The sequence below is a fragment of the Bemisia tabaci genome, chromosome 2, assembly GCF_918797505.1.
Source record: "Bemisia tabaci chromosome 2, PGI_BMITA_v3".
Classification (NCBI taxonomy): domain Eukaryota; kingdom Metazoa; phylum Arthropoda; class Insecta; order Hemiptera; family Aleyrodidae; genus Bemisia; species Bemisia tabaci.
The window spans coordinates 73,922,208-73,946,975 of NC_092794.1; the positions used below are offsets into that span (position 1 = coordinate 73,922,208).

Consider the following 24,768-nt stretch of genomic DNA (forward strand, 5'->3'; position numbering starts at 1 on the left):
AACGCTGTTCTGAAGCAAAGATACATTTGGCGAAAATTGATTATTTTGTTTAATTTCGAAGAAGTACTGCTGGCGTCGTATGGGTCGAAAGTAGTCTACCTCTAACAGCATAGTTTTGATAAAAAGTAATAGTTTGGTCCCAGAGCCAGATGTTTTAGATTCCGATATTCGCTTGCAGTGTGCGTTACGCATTGATTATTATCCAAAGGTGACATTGCTGAACATTGCATGAATTTCCTCAGGTTATCGATCACAATGCGGAGGTAAACTTCATTAATTTTATCAAATACAGTGATAAGGATTTTCGGGACAACTTCATATTCGCACTTTCCCTGTTTGAATTTTATCTTTCATCTCCTTGTTTTACTTCCTTGCTACCTTAGAGTAGAGAAAGTATTTTTCTTTTCTTTACTCTATCAACAAAATTCCATCCTCTCCTTGTTATTCATGTTGAATATTACTTTTTCAGCAGACTTTTCTTGCATCCTTTACAGATCGCCAAAAAAAATATTCTAAGTAAGAATATTTAAGCCTAATATTACGTTTTTAAGTGAGTTCATAGATTTGCCAAATTTCTGGCTCTGGGACCATAACTATTACTTTTTGTCAAAACTATGCTGTTAGAAGTCGACTACTTTCGACCCATACGACGCCAGCAGTATTTCTTCGAAATTTAGAAAAATAATGAATTTTCGCCAAAATATATCTTTGCTTCAGAACAGCATTTTTGGCCAAGTTTCCGAATTTTTATAAAACATTTCCGCGTCCTGCATGCTCAAATGTGTACTTTATATCAAAAGTAGTATATTAGAAGTCCTTTACCTTAAGTTTTTACGACGATAGAAATATTCCTTCAAACATTAAAAAATCAGTCAACTCGCTGAAATGTCTAAGTTTCCGAATTTTTTAAAAAATACATGCGTGTCTTGTACGCCAAAATGTTTAATTTATATTCAAAGTCATGTGTTAGGAGTCTACCATCTCAAATTTTCAGGGCTCTAGTGTGACTACTTCGTCCCTAACAAAAAATTATCAAATCGTCAAAGATCTCCATTATCAGGATCGCTTATGTCACAATTAATGAGCGATGTGGCAGCACTGAAACTTCAGCCAAACATCTGGATCTTGGCCAAAAGTGTTTTCTAACCAAATGGAACTTATTTCTACTAGAAAACGCAACTTTTCGCGGGTCGACTTTTTTTTGGGACACCCTACTCAATAATTTTACTTATCAGATGTTCATTGAAACATTATGAAATATTTATACCTCAAAGTGAATAACAAAGAGGTAGTTCTGATAAAATATGTATAAGCAAGTGTATACAATTTAAGGTGGAAAAACTATTTTTGCCCAGCCCTAGATTTTTGGGACTCAATGTGATAGTTGTGTTTAGGTTACAGGAATTTTTAGTAAGAATATGTCTCCTTTCAGCTGAATTTGTTTTCTATCTCTTTGTGTAGGGATATCTTGAAGGGCAGTCCGAATCCAAAGAGATAAAGAATAAGCCAATCAAGCATATCACTGTCTCTGCCACCTCAAAACAGATTGAGCTGCCCCAGAATTCTGCTACATTATCTGCCTTCACAGTTCCAATAGAGGAAGAAGGTATCCATTTGTTTTTTATTATCCTCTAGTATGTATGTATCTATTTACAACAACAAAGGACTCAAAATTCCTGTGGACCGGCTTAGGGTGACCATCGCAAAGTTCACCTTTGTATAGGAAAAGCGAGGAAGCAAGGGATGGGGAGAACCTTTTTTCTGTCAATTGAACACTCAGTTTTGCATAAAATATCCTCAGCATATATTTTAGAAAAAAGCAAATATTTCACTGGCAGAGCAGGTAGTCAGAAGTGCAAATCATAATATATTCCAAAACTCACTACCAGAAGGGCGCAGCATATTTTAAATTTTAAACCTGCGAAAACAGTGCGGAAGAGTTTTGTAGCAAACTGAAGTAAATAACATGAAAAGTTGACCAACCAAACCAAACCAAGACCATGGAAACCAAGAATTACTACTCTGTTAACTTGATACTAAAGCAAAAATGAATTAAATTTTTATTTTTTTTTTTTAAAAAAAAAATGATTAGAAAATTCGTAGAACAATTGTCTCTGCTCAATGGTTTGAGAAAATAGCAACATCCACAGGGATCTTGGGAGATTGTTACAGTATATATCACTAAAGTAGCAACTGGATATGAGAAGCGGCTTCACTCCCATCCTAACATAGAAGCACTAGCTCTGCTCGATCTTTCAAACGAGCTAAGAAGGTCAGAAAGGACTAAGATATGGGAGTTAGCCAGCCCGATGACATAGCTTGCTTGATAAGGAGCAACAGCTGGTACATTTTTAATGTACAGCCAGTACAATTTTTATCTTAGTACATAGGGTGTTCCGTAAGTAAGTGGACTGATGCTGTTATTTCAAAACGAAACAAGCTAGAAATGTGTTCTTGGTTTCATTTAAAAGATCAAGTCATTTTCTATCGATTGAGACCAAGATCATTTCATTTGAATAAACATTGACGAAGTAATGGTAGTTTTTGTGATGGATGTTTGTGTGCCACCTACGGGTTTTTTACGAAAAAAATTCTAACCGTGATTTAGTCCTCAGTTCTGCTGCCATTCGTCTCCACCAGATTGTCTGGTTGCTTCTCAAAGTATTTCCCATTGCTGTTAATACATTTTTGCCTACTTTGCTCCCATTTAACAAGCATCTTCTTGTGAAATTCTTCTTTAGGAATGTTCTTGAAAGTTTTTTGGACTGCCGTCTGATCTCGGTCTTTGTGCCGAATCTCCGACTGCAAAGAGCTTTTTTAAGCGTTGGAAACAGCCAGAAATCACATGGGACGAGATCTGAGCTGTGTGGAGGATACCTAAGAAGCCGAACACCTTTACTTTCTAAAAATTCCCGTGTGAAATTTAGAGGCGGATCCAGCAATTTGGCAACACGGGATTGCCTCCATCTAAAGCTATGCTAAATAATCGATTCTTGATCGAGCACCGGGGCCCCTCAAACAATCAATACATTTCCATAGGTTTAAATGTAGAAAAGAAAATGTCGCTGATTTTCTGGATCTGCCAATGAAAATTGGATGTATGCGCCCCTGCATTGTCTTGATGTGCAGCTCTTAGATTTCAGCAGCCCTAACGGACACAATTTGTTGTCAAGGTATGAAGAAAAGATATCCAAATACATGCCTTTCTCCATGGAAATTAAGAGAATTTGGGACATGGACATTGTCCATATTAGACCCCGCATCATGTCCGTCACGGAAGTCATACCGGAGAGCCTGATTAAACACCTAAAAGAGCTGAACAGGGATCACCTTCTCCACACCATGCAGAAGTCAGTTATTCTTAGCACCTGCAATATAGTTAGGAGTTTCCTTCAACAGTCCTCTCTCTTTTATTTCTCGAATTTCTCTTTTCGATTTCTTAATTTCCTATTCTTACAAACTTTAATGGTTAGGGCATGAAAAGGACCCAAGACCCTAGTCCTTGACTCGTTTTGGGTTCTTAATACCAAGAGAAATCCTTTGAGATAGACAAAAAAAATAAAAATAATAATAAGAATAATAATAATAATAATAATAATAATAATAATAAGTCGAAACAAACTGGTACGAGCACAAGCCAAAAGCTATCACAGCAACGGATGATGGTCAAACAACTATCATATGGAATGTTCCTGTCAGAACTGATAGGACGGTGCCGAACAACAGGCCTGACATCATCCTGCGAAAGAGGGGGCAAACCTGCTTGCTTATCGACGTATCAATCCCAGCGGATAGGAACATATCATTGAAGGAAGTCGAAAAAAGACTCAAGTATAAAGACTTAGAAATCGAGATAAGTAGAATGTGGAAAACGGACACGAAAGTCATACCCTTTGTAATCGGCGCGACGGGAGCAGTCTCGAAAGAATGGAAGAAATTTAAGGAAGAAATCCCTGGGAAGCACTCTCTTGTCACAGCTCAAAAAGCAGCAATCCTTGGAACTGCTAGGATACTGAGGAAAGTCTTAAGTTGAAAACCTTAACCAAAGAATCCATACTCATTTGTTCCCCCACAACCTAAACCCCTACCCCACCATCATCGACGAGAAGCAACCTCTGGGTGAGCGTCTTAAGACACAGTTCTCACCCCGGTTACTGCAAACCTTATCGTCGGCTGTAAATTGGCCATTCATAGCCAAGTTAACACCGGCCTCAACCCACTCTACTCTCTCTACCAATGAGCATTGTTTGCTCACGTGAAGAGAGCCCAACTACCCAGCAAAGCTGGAGATAACTTCGCATATAATAATAATAATAATAAATCTGCAGGGAGGACTGCCTATGGTCTGGGGTATTGACGCACCTCCTTTCCCGAGTTACTCTGGACGCACACTCTATGTGCCAAGGAGTACTTAATGAAAAGCCCAACCCGGGGTGTTATGCGAACCGTGCCCATTGGGTCCCTTGGCACCAGGGCGCTTATGTTGGTGTCGACCTACGGAGCCCTGGGATACCAGGCGCCCTCCCAGAGTTAATATAGCCTTACCCGGAAAGAGGTTACGGGTGGACCCTCTTAAATCCTCATCTTACTCGTGGGAACAAATTTGGAAACGCGCAACTCTAAAGCAAGAAAAACCCAAAACTACAAAGGAAAAACCGACCGAACCGATGATAATGCAGAAGAATTGACTCAGGTCTCTGGGACAACACGGAAAAGAACGCAGAAACAGCAGAATCAGCTGAATCAAACACCACAGGCCCAAAGCCCACCACCAACTAGCCCGGCCGGTAAGAACACAAACGCACAGCGTAAGCAAGCACAGAGCGAGTGAAGTGGACCACAGAAGAGTATAAAGAAATAATATGGTGCTACTGGTACATCAAAGAGAGCACTCAAAGCTGCAATATAAACGCCAACTATGACCTCTGGAGAAAAAGGAATCCGAACACCCGCCCGCATATCGATGCAAACAAGCTCGCCACACAAAGACGATTCATTGCGAAAAAACAAAAACTAAGTGAGGCACAAATTGAAGAAATCAAAGCTGATGTAGCCGCAAACCTAGCAACACAATGTGAACCGGGTGTCACCAGAAAAACCCAAAATACCAATAACAACCAAAACTCCCCTACCACAATGAATAATGCAGCCAACCACACCCAGAGAGTACAATGGACCGAAGAGGAATACAAAGAAGTCATATGGTGCCATTGGTTTTTTAAGGAAAACACGGGCATCCACAACATAAAGGCCACCTACGAGCTATGGAGGCAACGAAACCCTAATGCCCGCCTGCATCTCAACGCTAATAAGCTAGCCACGCAACGAAGATACATCGAGAACAAGAAAAAACTAACCGAACAACAGCTTCAAGAAATTAAAGACGATGTTCACTCCACCATAGAAGCATCTACTGACCAACACACAACTGAAAGCTCATCAGGTGATGCCACAAACGACGAGAACCGCCCATCGAGACGGAATCTGGAAGAAAGAGAGCCGATAAGGAAAATAAAGGGGGCGAAAAAAGACCAAGAAATCATCATGCGAACTAACAATGAAGTACAAAATATGCTTGAGAGCGAAGAAAATCTCGACCTGGGGAAAATCAACTGCTTGCTCTACGCTGCAGCCCTCACAATCAGTGACGAGTCGAACGGCCCAAAAGGAACTAAAATGAACAAGAAAGAAAGTAAGCCCCTATGGCAAAAAAGAATTGAGTTCAGAATCCAAGATCTGAGGAGGAACCTTTCAGTACTAGCTAACTTCAAAATAACGTGCAAGGAAAAAGGACAACAGACAACCCACAAAGTCCAGTCAATCCTGGATAAATACACCGCGGAAGGAGAAGAAAGCAGTATAGACAATGTAATGGAGCAACTGAGGCAACGTATTGCTGTCTTTAGCCAAAGAATAAGAAGATACCAGAAAAGATCAAATCAATTCTCTCACAACAGAAGCTTCGAAACCAACTGCAAAAGCTTCTACAGGAACATCAAAGGTGACTCCTCCGACATCGGTGAAACCCCAGAGAAAGAAAAGGTGGAAGAGTTCTGGAAAGGAATCTACGAAGTCCCTACTCAGCACAACTCGGAGGCTGGGTGGATCAAAGACTCAGAGGTCACGAACAACAAAATGGAATGGACAGATCTCGGTGATGATGAACTGATAACTACCATAAAAAACCTTGCAAACTGGAAAGCACCCGGCCCAGATAAGATACAAAGCTTCTGGTTCAAAAAAATCCCTAGCATCCGTAAGTACCTGACAGCCGAGTACAATAAATTACTGAACGGGAAAGAATTCCCACCATGGCTGGCCAAAGGGACTACATATCTGATAGCAAAGAATAGAGAAACGGCAAATCCCAAAAACTATAGGCCCATAACCTGCCTCAACATAGCGTACAAGATCTTCACGGCACTCTTAGCCGGAAAAACGTACAAATACCTAGAAAGTGCCAAACTACTCCCTATAGAGCAGAAAGTGTGCCGCAAAGGAGCTAAAGGGTGCCTTGACCAACTCTTAATATCCAAAACCATCATTGAGGACTGCAGGAAGAACAAGAAGAACCTATCGATCGCATGGCTGGACTACCAAAAAGCCTTCGACAGCATGCCTCACAGCTGGATCATCCGTGCACTGGAACTCATGGGAGTGCACCCGAATATAGTAAACGCCTGTAAGAACATGATGGAGCACTGGTCAACATGCATCCAACTAAGAGGAAAAACAGATACAATTATCACCTCTGAAATTAAAATAAGACGAGGAATCTACCAAGGGGACGCGTTCTCCCCCCTTCTGTTCTGCGTTGGATTAATACCCCTCTCTACACGACGAAACAACATGAACAATGGATATAACATCAAGGCAGGCCATAAACAACTGACGCACCTCCTGTATATGGATGATCTGAAACTGTTCAGCAGCAGCGACGAGAAACTGCAAAATCAACTCGAAACGGTGAAAGAATTCAGTGACGACATAGGTATGAAATTTGGCCTAGATAAGTGTGCCAAGGTAACCTTCAAGAAAGGTAAATACATCCACGGAGAAAACATGGATATAGACGTCGACACCAGCATCCGACAGTTAGACCCAGGTGAAACATACAAATACCTCGGAATGGAAGAAAGTATAGGTATCCAACATAAGACAATGAAAGAAAAGGTAAAGAGAGAATACATACGACGAGTAAGAGCAGTACTAAAGACAGAGCTAACGGCAAAAAACAAGATAACTGCAATTGGAGCGCTAGCCGTACCCGTTCTACAGTACGGATTTGCAATTCTGAATTGGAAAATAAAAGAAATAAAAGCGCTAGACATAAAAACAAGAAAATGTCTGACAATGCATAAAATGCACCACCCATCCGCAGACGTTGACAGGCTATACGTGAGCAGAAAACTAGGAGGACGAGGACTTAGGCAAATTGAATCAACATACAAATCTTCCATCATCAATGCGAAGTACTACCTCCAGGAAAAAAAAAACGAAGACCCTTTTCTCAAAGCCGTATATGCCGTCAACCTTGCTCTAGACAAAGACCACATTGCGAAAGAAGCAAACAAGTTTGAAGCCGAGCTCGGAGAAAACTTTGAAGTGGCCCCCATAAACAGCTGGAAGCAAAAAATCAAAAAGAAAATCTCAGAAAGCATCAGAACCAAATGGAAAGGAAAGATCATGCACGGGCAGTATCCACTGATGCTAGAAAATGACTCTATCGAGAGTAATCTCTCTACCATCTGGCTCAGTAAAGGTGTACTAAAAGCAGAAACAGAGAGCCTAATTGTAGCGGCACAGGATCAAGCCTTAAACACAAGGTACCGAGAGAGGAAAATCCACAAGAAACATGTGAATAGCAAATGCAGAATCTGTCACCAGTTCGAAGAAACCATTGAGCACATAACATCAGGTTGCCCAATTCTAGCCCAAAAGGACTATATCGAGAGACACGACAGAGTATGCACCCAACTTCACTACAGCCTCTGCAAAGAATATGGAATCGAAGTCGACGCAGATAAATGGTATGAACACAAACCGAAAAACACTGCAACAACCAGAGATGGAGAGACAACGATCCTGTGGAACTTCCCTATCAGAACCGATAGAACTGTTGAGGCAAACAGACCGGACATCATCCTACGTAGGAAAGGCCAAACGTGTCTGCTGATTGACGTCTCTATCCCAGCAGACAGGAACATCACAAAAAAGGAAGCTGAGAAGAAACTAAAGTATAAAGACCTAGAGATCGAAATCAGCAGGATGTGGAAGACCAAAACCCGAGTCATACCCTTTGTGATAGGAGCTACCGGAGCAGTCTCTAAAGACTGGACTAAACTGAAGAACGAAATCCCTGGGAAACATTCGCTAGTATTGGCCCAGAAGTCTGCTGTGTTAGGCACTGCCAGAATCCTCCGGAAGGTCTTAAGCTAGGTGGAGCAGCGCGATTACACCTAGAACGTTCCCACACACCAAAAACACCCCTACCGCCTACCACCTCAGGAAAGAAACCTTTAGGCAGGCGTCCTCCAGACACCTACCCTGCCTCGGTTCCTAAAACAGGTATCCTAGTCCGTGACGAGCCACCCCCCAAGGGGGAGTGAAATAACCACCACCCGGCCACCCAAACCACAAACAGCCCTCATACCTAGGAGCATTGTTTGCCCCTGTGTGAGGGCTTAAAGCAACCCAGCAAAGCTGGTGACAGCAGTGAATATGAAAAATAATAATAATAATAATAATAATAATAATAATAATAGTAATAGTAATAATAGTAATAATAGTAATAATAAAAAAATTATGATTAGAAGAGAAAAGGGGGAAGAAACACTAAAATAAAAAGTCCCAATAATATTACCAGATAGACAGTGGTGAGGAGAAATAGATTCTAGTCCCTCAGGCAATTTTATTTGTTCCAATATTAAACCACATATAATATCTGCGACAAGCCAGAATGACCCATTGCCACTCTAATTGACGTATGAATGCAATAATCATATGTATATGAGTTGTAGTTAATACCAAAGGAGCACTTGTCAATCGATTGGCTCAATGTAAAATTGTAAAACTTCACTTCGTTTCTTCTTCCCATAACTTTGATATTTATTGTCTGCCTACATATTATAGCAGCCTTTAATTGCAAACTGGCTCTGTGACCAGGAAATAATATTTTAGCATTTTTGGTCATTTTACAGGAGGTCATCCATACAAGTACAAGTGGACCAAAGTATCTGGAGGCAGTAGTGGAATAATGACTGATCAAAATGAAAGCACACTCAAACTGTCTAATCTTGTTGCTGGCTTGTATACATTTAAAGTTGCAGTGTCAGGTGATGGTGCCTATGGTGAAACTTTTGCCAACTTGACTGTTCTCCCTCGTAAGTACATCGTTTGGTGGAAACTTCAGAATTCAGTGGGTGCCTTGCAAGTACTGTCCTTTTTTAAGGGAAGAGGGGAGGGGCATAGTTAAAACCTTTTATAAAAATGCAGTTTGAGAGAGGCTTAAGTTCTAGTAATATTTGAAATAAAACGATTGAACTGACCCTGAAATTCTCAGATCCCCAGTCCGGTTAAGCGAGTCCTGTGCTTCTGAGGCTCTATCCACGCCTTGCATCCAACTTGCGTCCCAGAGAAAAAAAACGACGACTCAAGTGGATCCTGTGTCTTAATAAAATGGGTCTTAAAATGTGTTGCTCACAACAAAATTTACCATCACTGTCAACTTGACGCGAGGTTTCACCTAACCCAACTTAAGGCACATTGTGTTGGGAGCTAATGTATAATAGGTTACTTATCAATGCAGCAAAGTGAGCTATCTACAATTGAGATTTGACTCTGACCAATGAAAAGCCAGATGTTTTTCACGTTATGTCAGTTTGTTGCCATCTTATTTAATAACTATGTGCACTGTTGTACGTAGTGTGTTGCTATGTAGTTGTTTGCTAAGACACCATGATATCTTATTTGTATCTCAAAGAATTTGCTTCAATCAGAAAACAAGTGCTAGGGCTCCATTTTGAGATTTAAAAGAGCCGATTCCATGTTTTACAGCTGTATCTTGTGCAACACTCACCACAACAGAACAAAGTGAGCAGTCTCCAAACTTAAATTTGAAATTTCATGTAACCATATTCAAGTTAAACGGTTCTGTTCAACTCCCCCTAATCAGAAACCTTATTCACTCTTGCAGTAATTTTTCCAAGGAGAAAAACTTGTTTTAAGACAATGAAATCGTTTTTGGGCTCTCCTGTCCTGTTAAGTTTTAAGCAGGAGAGAGTAGGTATTTTGATAACAGAAACCTAATTTTTTCAGAAGTTACGTTAATTTACGTAGGATATCGGTCAGAAAGATCAGTTAGACAAAGTGCAGGCAGATAGAGTGCGGTTAGTTCTTGAAAAATTTTGTGCATTGAAAAAATTTAAATATCCAAAAACTATGAGAATTTCTGCATTTAATATTTAAGTGTGGTTTGTTCTAAATTTGCTGGTAAAATTATAAAGCAATGTTGTTTTTGAAATTATAATGAAACAAGTTGGTTATTGCAACACAGTAGTGTTGCATGAGCATGCCCATGAAAAAAGATTTAGCAACATTTTAATCGCACCGTAAAATAAAGGTTAGTTACAAGTATGAAAGGTTGTGAAAAAATGTCCCTTATATCTTAATTCTTCTCTTTAAAGACAAAGAGGCCCTTCTATAAAGTCAGCACTCGAGACAAGTGCAGTTAGAGTAACGTGAAATCATATCAGATGTATGGGATCACTGATTAAATGGGATGTAGAAAATATAAAGCAGTGAACAATATTGGAGCAAAAAAAAGAAGCAATCCAATCGTTTAATTTCATTGAATAAACGAAGAAAGGTTAGCTATTAATTTTAAAGAAATTTAGTGAAAAATCAATCAATTAAACTGGAGAAAGGGGGGAAAGAAGAAGAGCTTGATGCAAAAACAGCTTTTTTGGCCCCCCCCCCCTCTCTGGAATTTCTTCAGACTTCGTCTATTGATTACTCATATTTGAGCGCTTTCCCCAAATTTTCAGACCTCCAAAAAATTTTGGGGGGAGCTGGGGGGGGGGGGTGGAAGTCAAAACCTATGAACCTCGATATCTCTCAAACAAAGAAAGATATCGAGGTCTGGTTTGGTCGAAAAATCGTCTAAAATGGCATCCTTCAAGATTCTGAAGGTCGAAATCCCGATATCACATTTTTAAGTTAATATATGCGCTTTTTTTCCAGTTTTTAGGTCTATAAAATTTCATTTAAACGAAAAATTTCCAAGATCTCAATTTTTCATTTGAACCCAAACCAGTTTTTTAAATTGTTCGTCTTTTTTCGCACCCAACGAGTGGTCCATTCAGCTGGGGAACCAAACGGTTCCGGAGTTATGATCGATTGAAGTTTCCACTCAACGCAGGCCGACCGATTTTCGCGCGCAAAAAAGTCGGATTTGACTCTTATTAAATCAGATTGAATGTTCAAACTGAGCAAAACGCATTTTTAGGGACTCTGAAGGATTGCTTCGTTTACAAATTACAAATACTTCCCAAAAATTCACTTTTTTAAAATTACAGCTTGGTAGCGATATTTTAGAGGCCCACTGAGCACCGACCGGCTGCTCAGTGGTCCTTTACGGAGCTGTAATTCTAAAAAAGTGAATTTTTGGGAAGTATCTGTAATTTGTGAGCTCAGCAACCCTCAAGAGTCCCTAATAATGCATTTTCCTCGGTTTGAATGGTTTGCTACGGTGATTAGTGGGCACTAACGGAAGTAAAATTTGTGGGAATAAATTTATTTTTGAGTCGTATTTTTAAAAATTTGACCTCAAAACGATTTTTTGGGGATAAAATCACCTGTAAATGTATAAAATTTGACGAAATTTGGACAGGTATCACTTTTCGAGGCTTTCTTTTGACAAGCAATGGTTTCTTTATACTTAATCATACTTAATAGAGATACTACAGACCAAAATCAATGGTGGAATTTAAAGAAAATAAAAATTCAATATTTTGGAAATTTTTTCCCCACAAAAAACCAAAATTTTGAATTTGCGAAAAATCCTGACATGATGGAATTTTTTGGATATTTTTCCCGAATTCAGTGCTAAAAGATACATAACAATCAATCAAGACATGCCATGCAACATTACATGACCAAAAAAACGCAGGGCTGTGATAATTAACTGCTACGGTTCGACCTTTTCTCAAGAACAGATCAAGAACAACTCAAGAACGACAGCAACAGTAAGCCTCAGTAGCATGCATTTGAGCTTCTTATCGCATTCTAGAAGTTCACTGTTAAACCATAAATTAAAACAGTAAATTACTAATATTAAATTTGGAACAATGCTCACATAACTTAACCTTAAATACCACCACCAGAGGAGTAGGGGTGGAAATGGAGATGTTGCATGTGTGAGGAATTTGCGATTTGACTGTTGATTCTTATGTATAAGTTCGTGAGAAACACGATGGTGCCACTGGTTTTCTCTGAAATCAACTCCCAAGCTCAAAAAAGCTCTCAAGTTGAGGCCAAAATGGAGGGGATATCCCGCCCTACCCTGAGAGTCCACCTCTACATCAAGACAAACTCTCCATGTGAAGATAGGGAGCAAATACATTAGCAGGGTTGCCGTGTTTTCAATTTTAGAGTCCCCAAATAAAGTGGTAGCCCTGTCAATGTATTTGCTCCCTATCTTTGCATGGAGAGTTTGTCTTGATGTAGAGGTGGACTCTCAGGGTAGGGTGGGGTATCCCCTCCATTTTGGCCTCAACTTGAGAGCTTTTTTTGAGCTTGGGAGTTGATTTCAGAGAAAACAAGTGGCAACATCGTGTTTCTCGCGAATTTTTACATAAGAATCAACAGTCAAATCGCAAATTCCTCACACATGCAACATCTCCATTGCTTGGTATGGGGAGCATTAAAGTTTGACTGGATCTCTTGAGAAACAATGCCAAAAACTCTCAATGACCTTACAGGAAGCAAGAGTGAAATATAATTTTTTGGGAAGGGAGGACATCGACGGTTTTTTAACCACCGTCCCCCTCCCCCTCGTTAAATTATATTAGTATAAGCGTGTCCATAACAAGGCCCTAAAAGTCACCTTTTAAAGTGGAATTTTCGCGTTTATTCAACTTTTTTCGTGATTATTTTTTTGGGATAATTGCATATTTTTGCAAGTGATCCAACACGTTCGGGCCTATTCTCCAAATGTTTTTGAAATGTTGACGTAAGCTTAAAAATTTTGGGGGGGGGGGGAGAAGGAGGGGGAGGATGTACCCTCCTCCTCCCTGCCCTCGTTATATTATATTAGTGTGAGAGTGTCAATGACAAGCCCTGAAAGTCGAGAACAAGTTCTCATTTTGCCACTCATTTTTGTGTATAACACTACTTCAAGGAAGCGGCCAATTTTGACGGTTTTTCCATGGTGGGTACTGCTAGGGGCCCCCTCCCTCCCGCGAGGGGTTAGGCTGCCCTTCAAATGAAAAATGTATTCTCTATCATTTCAGGGATAAAGAATTTTACGATATACCAAACTTCTCTGGGTTATTGGCGAGAACTCGCGGCGAAACGGTCATTCTCTCGGGAATTTGAGATATTTTGAAATTTTATGCTCCCCAATTTTGGAGTTTCCATGGATCACGGTCAAAGTCACTTGCAACTTCTCTGGAATGGAATTTTACGAGCTTTCAAATTTGTGACGCAGAGTTTTGCCCTAAAATCAAGCCTCTTCGAGAAAAAAGGGAAAATTCGCGGAAAAGTCGGAATTCTGAGCAATTTTGGAGGGTTGGGGGGGGGGGGGGGCTTACTCCCTTCCACCACGATAGAATTCGCGTAAAAAAAAATCCTATTCCACCAGTCGAGCACTTCAAGAATATCACCATCTTCAAAATTCCCACCCCCGGGGGGGGGGGGGGGTTGGTTTACCCCTTGCTGGCCCACGGTCTATTATTTTATCCCCCTATTCTTCCCTTGAAGTTACTTGCCATTATTTCTCATTCCATTTTATTTTTAGCTAATTGGCACCTTTGTTATTGTTCTAGCAAAGAGATTAAACCAACCACCTGTAGCCATGATAGTTCCCAGCCATTCAACAATCAAGTTACCCAATACTGTGGCAGTGTTAGATGGATCCAGCAGCAAAGATGATGCCAAAATAAAAAATTACCATTGGGAACTGCAGCAAGGACCGTTGCAGTACGAACCCCATTTGTCAGATTCACCAACCCTTCAGATCAATGATTTGCGTTTTCCGGGCAATTATACATTTAAGTAAGTTGCATTTATCTTTTCTTCCTTATTGAATACTTCAAATTTTGCACTCTTTTTTTTTTATTCTGCAAGGCAAAACGATGGTATTTTTACTTCCAATATCTATTACACCGCTCAACATGGGTTCTGTCCTTCGAACCAAACCAATTTTTTTCGATTTCTAGATGCTAAAGAAGTCCGAAGATGCACATATTAACTTCAGAAAAATTGTCTGGTGCTCAGGACGCCGCCATTTTGAATTTTTCAAAATTGAGAAAACCCATGACTTGATTTTTGCAAATATTTCCTCTACGGTTCATCCCACGAAAAAAACATAAAATCAGGAGAAAGAGCATAAAATTTCCTACGGAAATCACCCTCTCATTTTTTTTCTAGCTTAAATTTTGGGTCGTAAAATTAACTTTTTTTTTTTTTTTTTTTTTTTTTCAAAAATTAGCTAAAAAAAGCGAAGTTTTTAAAGGAAATTTTTTTTAGCTCTAACGAGAATCAGTACAAAACTGATGGGGAGGAGTGTTCAGCTCAGGCAGTTTGCGTTGGAATATTAAGTTGAGGTCACGTTGAGATCTATAATTTTGGGTGATTCATACCTCATCAGTGAGATCAAAAGCCGAAAAGTTCAAAAATTTTCAATCAGAATCAAACATTTTGAGCTCTAATGAGTACCAGTACAAAACTTGCCATCTTGTAGTACAAAACTTGTACTTTGAACTTGTGCTTTGATGCTGTCTTGGATTTTGCAAGATTTTCAGTTGGGTTCACTGACGAGTGTGATCTACTGATGAGGTATGAAAACGCCCAAAATTATAGATCTCTCGACGTGACCTCAACTTAATATTCCATTTTTCTTTTTTTTTTTTTTTTTTTTTTTGCACAAAATAAACGTACAAAGTACACTTTTAGACATCTACTATGTCTCTAAAAAGCTCAGTTAATCTCTAAGAATTAATACTTAACTAAATTTACAAATTCCAACAATATAAAATTCTACCTCAATGTATCGAGGAGAAAATGAAATTCATGATTACTACAAAATAAAAACGTCTTTTTACTTTAACCAAATATGGACAATCGAACCTGGTGAAAGTCCAAAGAACCTCCAATCATGTCAGAGGAGAACGAGGAGGCACGTTTTAATCTCTTTCTTTAAGGGAAAAATTTTGTAAACCCCTGGATTCCAAGCTCATGGGGCTTTCTGTGTTTTAGTCTCCTTCTGCATTGGTCCAACTCCAAGAGAGCAAGTGCTTCTGGGTTATGGTGCCGATGAAGTCGGGCTTCATAAGAGTTGCACATCTTAGTGATGTAGTCCTCTACCGAGTCTATGTCGAGGTCAGCGCGAATATCTGGGTTTCTCTCAAACCATCTTGCTTTAACTACGCTTCTTAGTATTTCTATTTGCATGTTTTTGATCTTGTCGAGATTTGACTTGGCTGCACAACCCCACAATTGGCAACCTTAACTCCAAACTGGCCTCAACATTGACTTGTAGAGGAGTAATTTTAGTAGAAGGAATAACTGTGATTTGCGGCCTAACAGCCACTGCGTATTTGTAAATTTCAGGCGCAGTTGATCAACCTTTTTCTTTATTTGTGCTCCCCACTTGAGCCTGGAATCCAAGTGAATACCTAAATATCTAGAGACTTTATCGAAAGGAATTTGGTTTTCACCCAATAAATGTGGTATGTGGGTGAATGGTCTGTTAGTGAAAACAACTTCTACAGATTTGGAAGCATTCAGTTTGGTTTTATCTTTAATTGTCCATCTATTAATTCTATTAGGGTGAGATTGGGCTTTATGTTAATATTCTAATGCAAACTGCTTGAGCTTAACACTTTCCCCCATCAGTTTTGTACTGATCCTCATTGGAGCTAAACAATTTTGGCTCTGATTGAAAATTTTTGATCTTTTTGGCTTTGTTAACCCTCAAATAATGTGGGCCCAACACTATTTTACCACCTTGTTACACAGTTTGGGCCACGTTTTTAGGTTTTTTTCTTCTTTTTTTCTTGATTTTAAAGGAGATGGTTGACATAATCACAATTTAAGGGCGGAGCTAATCAACTGCTGTTTCACAGGATTAAATCAGTTAAGGAACTATTGACATATGTTTTCTGAAAGTAAATTTTACGCTCTTTTCAATGAGCATAGCAGTTTTTTTTCTCAGATAATCGTGGCTGGAGATATGAATCAAAGTTCCGTCAAGTCACCTAACTTGGAACAGGATTCAACGAGGATTCTGCTGCTTCATTCGCTGCCTTAACCCATAGCCGGTGAGATCTGCACACAAAGGTAAACAAACAGAGAGAAGCAGTGCTGCCACGAGCGGCAGACGAAAAATTCCCCCAACTGTTCCAAGTTAGGTGTCTGTTCCAAGTTAGGTGACTTGACGGTTTCTTATAAAATCAGCAAAAATGCGCCTTATTTTAGCTAATTTTTTAGAAAAACGTCAATTTTACGACCAAAAAATTAAGCCAGTAAATACAAGGGAGGGTGATTTTGGTAGGAAATTTTATGCTCTTTCTGCTTGTTTTTTTTTTTTTAATCTTAAAATTACCCGTTTAGGAGATATTTCCAAAAAACTGATCGTGGGTTTTCTCAATTTTGACAAATTCAAAATAGCGGCTGCCTGAGCACCAGACCATTTTCCTGAAGTTATGATGGGCATTTTCGGACTTCTATATTACCGAGGAATCGATACAAATTGTTTTGGTTCTAAGGACAAACCAAAACCCATTTGTTGTACGGTGATAATAGAACATTTACTCAGTGTTCTCTTTGCATAGCTTATAACGAAAAAGTGTGTTTTATCAAGTTTATGAGCAAATATTAATGAAGTTGTATGCAAGGTTTCATTTCTTGATTTTGTAAAGCGATTTTATTAATTTTGAATTGCTGAGAAAGTATTTTAAGTAAGATACTTAATCTGCTGGCTAATTTTCTTGAAGTATATAAAAAATATTCAACCCCTACATTATGATTTCTCTTGGAAGTCCTGTAATTAGGAATTTTTTTCTGCAGCATTGTGTGCTTTTCCAGTTTTGACTATCCCAACTTTCCACCTCTTTTTTATTTTTTTCTATATTCTGTCCCCACTCAGGGGTGTCACAGCGTAGCCGATTTTGAGGCGCCGCACCCGCTGCTAAATGATCGCTTTTGAGACTTTCTGATTGAACTCAAAATAAGTGTTCCGAAGTTGAAGAGGCTTTAACTCACAACTTGATGAGAAATAATGTATAATAGTTGTTTTAGCCCTTGAGAACTATACTTTTCCCTTTACAATGTTGCCTCCCATAATATTTCTCCAGCTTGGAACGAAATTGGTGTATATACTTTATCTTGCACTCGAGTGATCCCCCCTACCCTCAGCCTCACCCATGGGTCAAAAGTGTGATTTTCTCGTTCCGAATGGGCTTCTAGCTGCCTCTGTAAGAGCTGGTCAGGTTTTCTTCATTTTAGTGCATTTTAGATTAGGCGTTTTTCCGCTCATTCAAACCAATGTAATTTTGCCCGTAGTTTAGATCTCTTTAAGCATCATCTAAAAAAGCTTCAAATTGGCTCAAATTTTTTACAGCCTCTTATTTTCATCGATAGAACCGATTGCCACCCAGACCTCGTCGATTTTCCTACATGACAGAAATAAGCCACACCCTAGGCGGAGGTGCTTCTTCCTATTGCTAAACTCTCCAGTTATTATTCATGTTATTCATTATGGAATTGGAAAATGGTTGATGTGAAGCTGACCTTAAGTGTTTTTAGGATTCGAACTTTTAGGATGGATGAAAAGGATTCGATTTAATTCTACTGGTCCTCATCACAATCTAGAGCTAAGGCACATTAGATATTGGCGTATATTCTCGTAGCATTCTAAGAAATTAATCTGTACTCATCTAGCCCCTCCTAATCATTGAGGAAATCAAGGTCTCCTAAATTTCTATTATTTATTTCTTTCCTAGTCAAATCAAGAGTAATGCAATAATTATCTACCCTAGTGGAACCAATTTCCAATGTTTCTGGAACTAGGTAAAGTCAAATTTGTCAAGGCTACTAAGTAGTCTGCACTTAGATGTCCTGTAAATTATTTGTGTAAATAAACTAGAGAAAAAAATGTTGCAGATTAACAGTTGAAGATTCCGATGGAGCCACAAATTCTACTACTGCCAATATAACAGTCGAAAAAATCCCTGACTGGCCTCCACAAGCAAACCCAGGTCAGAATGTTATTCTGTACCTTCCTCACAACAACATCACTCTAAACGGGAGCCTAAGCACCGATGACCATGGCATCATTTCATGGGAATGGACCAAAAGCCCTTCAGCCGTGAAAGCAGTTGACATGCAGGTAAATGATTTTTCATTATTTTTGGTCAATAATGGTTTTGAAATTCTCAAATCTTGCTATTATCACTGATGTAAACAAAAGTTCAATATCAGGATCACTCTGAGTATTAACTCTCATAGTTATGGGAGTGTGAAGGAATCTCCAACAGTAGGGGAGCTTTTTTTTGTCAGGACTAATATGAAGGAAGGATGCCAAGCAATGCAGATGACCTTCGCCGTGATCGCCGGTTTTAAATAATAAACTTCTCTCTTTAAGGGAATCACAAGTAACACTCAAGTATAAAGGAAGTGTATGATAATGTGGCGGTTTGGCACATGCTTACATCATCTCAATGATGCGCATGGCGTGCCGACGCACCCGCATGGAGCATTTTTAACTTCGGCCACTGGTTACACTTCGATTGCTCGGTTCCCTATTGCAAAGTTGTGCAATACCAACCTGGTGGGGAGTCGCCTATAAATAGAGGCTGGGGCATAGGCTGGCCAATCCGTGCAAAAGTGGAATTTGCAGAGACGACTTGTATCTCGGCTTGGATCTATATCAATTTATGGCATGGGCCCATACCCACACCCATATCATGGCACAGACACCTCACTAAAGATTCGGCTTAGACCCGCCGATGTAACTTAGATATGGACTGCATTTTGCAATTTGGAACTATAGATTCTGGCTCATCTGAAACAACACTTAAGTGCACAGGGAAACGAATGCCACACATGTTGTTTTTAAACCAGGCCAGAATTTATAGTTCCAAATTGCAAAATGCAGTCCATATAGAACTTGTATGTATATGAAAACTATACATCACAATCTCATATGTGTCAGTTAGTCCTCGTCTCCATTATTACCCAAAAAGCCACCCCCTCTCAATGGTGGAAGCTCCAACAATCTCGTGACTCTGAACAGCAGCAACAACAACAACAACTCTACCAAGATCTGCGTCTAACGATGAATTGTTATTACAGGATCCAGCATCTCTTGTCAAAATTAAAAGTTTTAAGGTTGTTGCTTTCCTTTTTTCTGCTAGAGCGTTGCGCTATTGTCACGGAGCAAATTCGCTCTCGGTCGCTCGTGCCATTGTCGCGGCGTTACCCCTGGCCATTGTCACGGTCGTTAAGAGCACCGATACCTAAGTGGCTCCGCCATTGTCACGGCGTACTGAGGTAAATTTTTTTTTTACCACTCGCGCTATTGTCACAGCGCAAATCCGCTGTTGGTTGCTCGTGCCAGTGTCACGGCGTTACTTCTGGACTGTGTCACAGCCTTTAGGAGCACCGATGGCTCAGCAGCTCCGCCATTGTCACGGCGTATCTGAGCTAAATTTTTTTCTCCGCCTTTATACTTGTCCTCTCCCCCCTTTTTTTTTCTTAGAGCGTCGCGCTATTGGCACAGCGCAAATCCGCTCACAGTAGCTTGCGCCACTGTCACAGCGTTACCCCTGGCCATTGCGCGGCCGTTAAGAGCACTGATACCTAAGCGGCTTCGTTATTATCACAGCGTATTAGAGCCATATTTTGCAACCAGGCAGCTCTCGCTAAGCAGGAACGGAGCGCCGTTTTTAGTCGTGCGGCGAAGCCGTATAGACTCTAGGTTTCGCCGGAGGCTGAAAAATGTTCACACTTTTAGGCTAAGTCCAAGAGGAGAATTTTCGAGGAACCAAGTAACATATGAAGTATTGATATCGGTGCATTTTGCCCCAATGGAGATGTTGCATGTGCAAGGAATTTGCAATTTGACCGTTGATTCTTGTATAAAAGTTCGCGAGGAACACGATGGTGCCACTGGTTTTACCTGAAATCATCTCCCAAGCTCGAAAAAAGCTCTCAAGTTAAGGCCAAAATGGAGGGATATCCCACCCTACCCTGAGAGTCCACGTCTACATGAAGACAAACTCTCCATGCAAAGATAGGGAGCAAATACATTAGCAGGGTTGCCGTGTTTTCAGTTTTGGAGTCCCCAGATAAATTGGCAGCCCTGTCAATGTATTAGCTCCCTATCTTTGCATGGAGAGTTGGTCTTGATCTAGACTTGGACTCTCAGGGTAGGGTGGGATATTCCCTCCATTTTGGCCTCAACTTGAGTGCTTTTTTTTGAGCTTGGGAGATGATTTCAGAGAAAACCAGTGGTGTTTCTCGCAACCTTTTACACAAGATACAACAGTCAAATTGCAAATTCCTCACACATGCAACATCTCCATTATGCCCAATGAAATTTCTGATCATTTAGCAATGGTTTGGTACCGTTTAGCAATCAACTGTGACCATAATGTAAAGAACCCACACTGGTGCCTTTCGGCTCAATGTCGCCATATGGCATTCTTTATCATCAAGTCACTGTCGAACATTTACTGTTAAGTAGCGTTTAGCAACCAAGTATAGCCAAAATTTCCAGAAATCATACCTCAGATGTTCAAAGAGTGTTAACATGTGTCGCCAAATGGAATTTCTGATCATTTAGCCATGGTTTGGTAGCGTTTAGCAATCAACTGTGACCATAATGTAAAGAACCCACACAGGTGCCTTTCGGCTCAATGTCGCCCTATGGCATTCTTTATCATCAAGTCTTTCTTGAACATTTACTGTTAAATAGCGTGTAGCAACCAAGTACACACCAAGTAGATTTTTTTATTCCTTGCGGAGGGTATGAACTTACTTTGTACAAATTTTCGGACCTCCACTGCCACTACAAGGTGTTCAAAAAAATTCTCCAAAAACGGCCAACTTGAGGTATTTTTGACGTTTTCGCTGCCATTTCGGGTATCGCACGACGAAGAATATAAGACGTAGGAACCAAGTAAATTTTTTATTCCATACAAACGGTATGAACTTACTTTCCACAAAATTTCGGACCTCCATTGTCATTACAGGGCGTCCAATAAATTTTCGAACGCGAAAAAACGGTCAAAATTGAGCTATTTTTGACGGGTTTTCCACCATTGTGGGCATAGCTTGGCAGAAAATGAAAGACCTAGGAGTTTTCTGACATTTGCCCTTCCATACTGATGGTATGGACTTGCTTTCCACAAATTTTCGGATTTTTACTACCATTATAGGTTGCTCAAAAAGTTCATTATACGTTAAAAAACGGCGAAATTTCGATTTTTAGAGCTGCGGAGCGGGGAGTTTCGGCATTACCAAGTGAAGTGAAAGTGACCTAGGAGAAGAACAAAAATTTTCCCTTAATCTGCAAGGTATGTGCTAGGTTTTTACCAATTTTTGGACATCTAGCGTCAAATCCGTGTTGCTGGCAAAAATATCAAAAATATACGACGAAAATGCCAAAAAAACCAGAAAAATCTCGATGTTTAGGCTCTGTGCGCGCCGGGTTAAAAATTTTTTTTCTCAAAATCCTCTTGGCTACCATGTTTTTTTATCACATAGAACCATTTAAGACCGTGCAACATTTGGTTTTGTCGATTTAAAAAAATAAGTCCCACCCTAGGGTATATTCCACACAACTAACCGTAGTATTTTCGAAATTTCCTCTTTTTAGTGATTTTCACAGAAGGTTGAAAAGTGATGTAAAAATACACTTTTTTCGAAATTCAGAAGGCCATATTTTTTTTTACCTCAACTGTCCTCAAGCATTTTAAGGCGAGATTTTATAGTCCAAAGTGGGTATTTTTAGGATCCAGAGGTGACAGACTGCGGAAAACTGCGGAAATGGGAATTTTTTACCTTAAATATAAACTCTTTGAGGGATTTTCTCAAACAAAGATCCCTCTTCATCCACTCTTTTGTATTAAGTAAAAACATTTCCGGAATAAAAAAGTTTAGCCTCGACCGAGAATCAAAACCTGAACTATCAGTATAGGAGGATGTTGTTTTGACCATTTTTAAAGATACTGTTTCGTTTGTAAATGAGGGTCACAGAGTGTCCTTGTTTCGGAGAGTGGACTGTAGGTTAAGGAGAAACTCCTCTAAATGTATCAGATACGTAGCGTCCGTTAAAAACCTCTTTTGGGGGAACTTCATCCTCTTTAAACTCTCCTCAAATTGTTATATGATGTGTTTGGTGGTTGAATTTTGCATAGTATCACTTAACAAGAAGTACTGGCTGTAAAATATTCTTCAAATCAGCAATATCTGGTCTTAAATAGTTTTGGCCAGCTTTTCCGGTGGAATACCACAGTGTGCGACGCACCCGCGGGGAGCAGTTTCAACTTCGGCCCCTGGCTACAGTTCTATCGCTCGGTTCCCTATCACAAAGCTGAGCAATACCAATCTGATAGGGAGTTGGCGACCGACTATAAAAAGAGGCCGGGGCATAGGCCGACCAACCAGTGCAGAAGTGAAATTGTAAGAGACAACTTACAAGTTGTCTCTTACAAAGTCAAGACTCAAACGTCAAAGTCAAGTCTTACAAAGTTGTCCTCTTCGGCTAGGACCCGTATCAATTCACGGCATGGGCCCGCACCCAATCACGACTTGGACCCGTACCCATATCTCGGCACAGATGCGTACGAAAGACAGACCCGTGTGTGTAACTTAGACGTAGAACTTGTATAAATATAAAAATCATACAGTACAATCTCATATGTGTCAAATAGCCCTCCTCTCCATCTTACCCATAAAGCACCCCCTTCACAATAAATGATCAGGTTATTTAAAATTGCGAGTGAATACTTTCCTGAGTATCTATTGATTTGAGCCTGGGTACAACAAACATCACTGATCAACTAAGAAACTCTGATAATTATCAGTATTAGGGCTCAATGCAAGCCTAGTGATTGAGTGAGTTAAATACTGTTTGTTGCCATGTTCGAAAAGTATCCAAGACTTCCCATTTGTGATTCAACTCGTCATCTAGTTCAAGTTCTGCTGTCCAGTTTTTCTTGCTGAATGATTTGTCTCAATCTTGATGACTCTCTTTTGTTCATTTCTTATTTTTTTCCTTTGTTTGAATCATCAGTATTTTGTTTGTTAATGATGACGCTTACGTTTTCTAGAACACAAGAACGCCGTATTTAAAATTGTCAAACTTAGAGGAAGGCATTTACACTTTTGTTCTCAAAGTGATGGATGCCTCCAACCAAACCTCAGAAGGTGAAGTCCATGTGTTTGTCAAAACTCCAACAAACAAACCGCCTGTCGGTGAGTCTGGTCCTATTATTCACTGTTTTTTTTTTGTTTTTTGTTTTTTTTTGTTCGCAAACCTCTTAAATTGCATCGTGTAACTTGTGCTTTTAGTATGTAAACCAGAAATCACCGAGTTCTCAGAATTTTTGGTTTCTTCATTTAATTTAGATACTTGTAATAAGGAAATTTCTCATACTCCTCTCAAGAAGTCTACCTCATCGATTTTTTATTTTTTTAAATGAAATTAGTTTGCTTGCCATACCTCTGCAGAATTCGAAGTAGAATTCATAATATCTGTACATTAATGACATCAGTTATGGGCCGCTTGTTTGTGGGGGTGAATACAGGTTGATCCAAAAGTCCCTTCCACCCCCCTCTAACTTTTTACCTAATTGGCATAAAGATTTGAAACTTGGGGGATGTTCTTGGGTCAAAGTGAGCTACTTTTTGGCCCCCCCCCCTGAAATTTTCAAGGGGGTCCCCTTGGGGGGCGCACCCCAATTTTTTTTCAAATGGGAAGACCCCCTTTGTGATATCACGTTTGAAAGAAGAAAGAAAAAAACCGGCGCTCCGCTTCGCTCCGCGCCGGTTTTTGGGGGGGGGGGGGGGGGGGGCTTCGCCCCTCAGGACGCGCGCTTCGCGCGCGTCTTTTCAGTGTCGTCTGTACATCCAGTTTTTCCTCTTTTTAAGTGTCCCGCGCATCCACCGCGGGAAGGAAGTGTATTTCCCGAAGTGGGATTTTTGTAATCATAAAATCGTACGTCAGTAAGTCATTGTGTGATCGATAGTTTTCTTCCAAAAACTTTCTTCACCTGACCCACTGTGCGACGCGCAGTTTGTCCAAAATCTTCCTTCCCCTGAACCACTGAGTGACGAAAAGCTTCTTCAAAAACTTCTTCCCCTGACCCACTGTGCGACGAAAATTTTGTCCAAAAACTTCCTCCCCCTGACCCACTGTGCGACGAAAATTTTGTCCAAAAACTTCTTCCCCCTGACCCACTGTGCGACGATCAGCTTGTCCTAAAACTTTCTCCCCCGACCCACTGTGCGGCCCTGCTCCGGCCGGCTCCCCTCATGCCG

General features: G+C 40.1%; 1 protein-coding gene across 5 annotated transcripts in view; it reads left to right on the forward strand.

The window, feature by feature from the left end:
• LOC109039704 (dyslexia-associated protein KIAA0319-like protein) overlaps positions 1–24,768 on the forward strand; it is a 79,781-nt gene that overhangs the window by 14,922 nt on the left and 40,091 nt on the right. For all 5 annotated transcript variants that reach the window (XM_072296226.1, XM_072296227.1, XM_019055312.2 and 2 more), the window contains 5 exons: positions 1,462–1,606; positions 9,201–9,383; positions 14,046–14,274; positions 18,385–18,610; positions 23,559–23,703. In XM_072296226.1, coding sequence (XP_072152327.1) covers positions 1,462–1,606; positions 9,201–9,383; positions 14,046–14,274; positions 18,385–18,610; positions 23,559–23,703 — 928 coding nt within the window. The remainder of the gene's footprint in view (positions 1–1,461; positions 1,607–9,200; positions 9,384–14,045; positions 14,275–18,384; positions 18,611–23,558; positions 23,704–24,768) is intronic.